Source organism: Apis dorsata, unplaced genomic scaffold (genome assembly GCF_000469605.1).
Source record: "Apis dorsata unplaced genomic scaffold, Apis dorsata 1.3 scaffold_538, whole genome shotgun sequence".
In the NCBI taxonomy this organism is placed as follows: Eukaryota; Metazoa; Arthropoda; class Insecta; order Hymenoptera; family Apidae; genus Apis; species Apis dorsata.
This window is the reverse complement of record NW_006263759.1, coordinates 82,577-86,086: the sequence shown is the minus strand read 5'-3', so window position 1 is coordinate 86,086 and position 3,510 is coordinate 82,577. Positions and strand designations below refer to the sequence as shown.

The window sequence follows — 3,510 nt, the reverse complement described above, 5'->3', positions numbered from 1 at the left end:
TTTTTTTTTTTTTTTTTTTACGATAACATTTTTCTACGATCTTTATTAATTCGTTCCATTAACATTATCCGAGATATCGTCCATTAATAATAAACTTAGCTTAATTTCGGACAATGTTATCGGAAAGACGATAACTTGATCGTAAAACTCGATCCGACGTCGAACAAAATGGATGATGCATCGATCAATCTTGCTTTTCCTACGTGGAAAGGGAAAAAAATTATACTAACATCCGGCAAAGAAATTCGATCTTCATCGGTTTCCACTATTCCGCTCGANCCTGGCCGGTTCTCGATTCTACTCTCTATTTACAATCAAAAGAAAAAAAAAAAAACGATCGTTCGTCGGTTCACGGATCGTCCCCCTTCATGAACCTTTTTATAAAAATTTGCAGAGGCAGAGAAGAAGGAGAATAAAGGACAAGATCTTCGTCGTCTCGCAGCAGGCGGAGGAGGAACCGTTCATCTCATTCGTTTCTGTAACCTTGTACTTGAACTGTTCTTTGACTTCTTGCGCTATGAAAGCCCTCTCCTCCGTCCTAATCGTCGTTGGACCAGCTTGATCTCTCACCTCTTCCGCGATCACCGCCCTCGCTTTTGTCCTGTTCTTCCCTCTTCTCACGTACAATTCGGACAGAGCTGGAGATCGAGGGGGAAAAATTTCAAGATTAAACAAGATTTCGTAACAAAATTTTTGGAAAAGGAAGAAGAAGGAAATCCTACTTTTGTCGATCACCGCGTCCTCCTCGAAGTCAACTTTAATAAGAGCGGACATTGTCACCTCGAACAGCTTGTTCTTGTCGGTATTCGAGACATCGATGGCCCTCCTCCTCCTCCCGAATCCAATTTGCCCGTTGCTGCACTCGATCTGAAACAACGTAACGGCGTAAATGTCGGCCTAACGAATATCCGGCGGACGAATATTTGAACAAGCTTCGCTTAACGACGCCACGCGTGTAACGCGCCAACATTAACATACCCCTTGGCACTTGTCCAAGCAGACGTTAACAGTGCCACGGAACTGGACGTAAGTGCTTTCTGGAAACTTGAAAGCGCGGAATTTCGCCGTCAAAAAGTCACCGTCCACAGTGTTGAAATTCTCGAACAGATACGGATCCACGGAGCAACTGGCGGCACAAACAATAATTCTTATTATTCCCTATGTTCTCGATCAAAAATTATCATCATACAATCACGATATTACATATTATTCTACGAGAATAAACGCTCACCCGTTGATGATAATAGTCTCCTCCTGCGACTTGGTATCCGTGACAAGCATGTAGGTGACCAACAATCCGTAAACAGGCGCGGATCCGTTGTCCAAGAAGATCTCCATCTGCAAAGGCGTGCCTGGGCTAACGTTCAGCTCTCCGGTGACCAGATTTCCGCCTTGCCTCACACCGACCCCCAATATCGGTACGGGCGCCGATTCGGAGATCTCCCCTCTGATGTCGATCACGCTGCGAGATAAAAGTGTGAGCGAGTTAAATCTCGAAGGAATTCGTCGCGAGACGCGAAAGGTCGTTCGATCGTTCGAAATAAATTGTCGAGAATAACGCCATCTGGCAGATGGATGCCTATCGAACCATCGGGAGGGACGCGATGTTGTTCGAGTGTAATTTCCGGGTGGAAAAAAGTGGCGACAAATATTCAATGGTCGGCCGAGGGAAAATTAACCTGTTTGCAGAAGAACGGGAACGGCAAGAACTGTATTGCCTGTGCTACGACCTGGGCCACTTTCGACAGTCATCGAATCTTACCTCGATCGACCTGAATCGTCTTGAAACCGCTTCTGCCGACTCATCCGTCGTTTCCGTGAAACTACGTTCAACTACGATTCTTTCTGTACGAGAACGAGCCACGAACGGTACCACTAAAGACGGGCGACGATAATGATGATGATGATGATGATGATGACGAAAAAAAAAAAAAAAAGAAAGAAAAGAAAAGAAAGGAAAAAAGTAGGGACGACGATAAAGTTTCCGTTCGAACAACGCGTTTGTTCGTTCGTTCGTCGTTTCGATCGTTTTTATCGTAATTGATTGCAACTCGCATCTGTTCGACGGATCGAATCGAAGAGAGAGCAAATATCCGAAGAATTTTCGAGTTCGTCGTTCGATCATCCCTCGATTCGCGGGCGGCCGAATGTGATCGCATCCAATCGAGCAAGCACGCAATTCCATCGACTTCTCGGAAGAAGAAACAGTTATCAAGATCGAGAAAGAATTTTCCCGCGTGTGCGTGGCTCGACACCATCCCGGGATCGAAGAGGCGAGATAACCACGTGATAATTCAACAATAAGAATTTTACGGCTTCCTGGTTGGGAAGGCGACATCGACAATCCTTCTCTTGCCCCCCCCCCCCTCCTCCCCCCTATCCCTCTATCCATCCTTCGTACGATTCGCGCAATACCGAGCTACGATCGATTAGTGTCAATAAATTAGCGGCGGGAATGGGAGAAAAATTGCGCGTGTACGGCTGACAAGCTGCCGAGGATAGTAGTGTGGAGCAGGGAAAGAATGTCAACCGGCTAAGTCAGAACTTTCATCCGCGGAAAATAGTTGGAAGAAATCCCTTTTGACGTACGTCTAACTTGTCGTTTGGTTAAAATTTATTCCTCTGTTCGTTTCAGACTGAGATAAAGATAGAAAAGTTGTAAATACGCGAAATGAATTTGATAATTGAAATTCGCTATGGAAGCTGAAAGAAAAAATTCATCGATTCAGCGAGTATTATATATATATATATATTTGATCTGTTATAAGATCTCGTTCAACGTTTAAAAAAAAAAAATTGTAACCTCGAAACCGTTTCGAAGAGATCGTTAGCAACTCTTAAACGACGCATTTACGTATCGCCGGGTGAATAAAAGAAGATTCTCGTTGGATGCACGCCCGCTAGAAACGTTTTACGCGAGGAGAACGCGACCGGAGAATACGAATGGTTTGCAAAGTGAGTTTTATCGAGCGAGCGGGGGGAGGGAGAAGGAGCAGGAGGAGGAGGTGGAGGAGGAGGAGAGAATGGGGAAGGGGGAGACTCTGTGACGCGATGTATACGAGGCTAAAATTACATTTCAGGTTTTCCAGCACCTGCGCGTATAGCTTCGACAAATAAATGGAACATGGAATCATGAATCAAACTGGTGACCAGCGACAAAACGTTCATCTTCGTTTCAGATCGCTCGTTTGCATCGGAGGAAGTCGATACTACGATTTTATTCGCGACACCACTCTTCCCTCTTTCTAATTCGAAATCGGAGGTTTCGATACGGCGTATCAGTCGAGCGAAGAAAATATAATTTAATTTTAATCTCGCGGAAAGCTTGTCTTGTTTCGATTAAAGTACGCAATGTTTTGCTTGATAATAAGCGCGAAGCGGGATAATTAGCACGCAGATTAAACTCATCTCGTTTTATTCATTGCTTACATAAATCGAGTCTGTTTTAATTAATCAAGTTTACACAGCCACCGTTGTACCGTTGAAATTGATTACGCGATCGTTGCTTGG

The 3,510-nt window shown here is 44.6% G+C and overlaps 1 protein-coding gene across 1 annotated transcript in view; it reads right to left on the bottom strand.

The window, feature by feature from the left end:
* Window positions 1-31: 31 nt before the first annotated feature.
* Window positions 32-3,510, bottom strand: part of LOC102678984 — a 15,809-nt gene continuing 12,330 nt past the window's right edge. The window contains exons 5-8 of the mRNA XM_006620832.2: window positions 1,232-1,462; window positions 979-1,126; window positions 723-867; window positions 32-638 (exon numbers count right to left, since the gene is read on the bottom strand). Coding sequence (XP_006620895.1) covers window positions 379-638; window positions 723-867; window positions 979-1,126; window positions 1,232-1,462 — 784 coding nt within the window. The 3' untranslated portion in view covers window positions 32-378. The remainder of the gene's footprint in view (window positions 639-722; window positions 868-978; window positions 1,127-1,231; window positions 1,463-3,510) is intronic.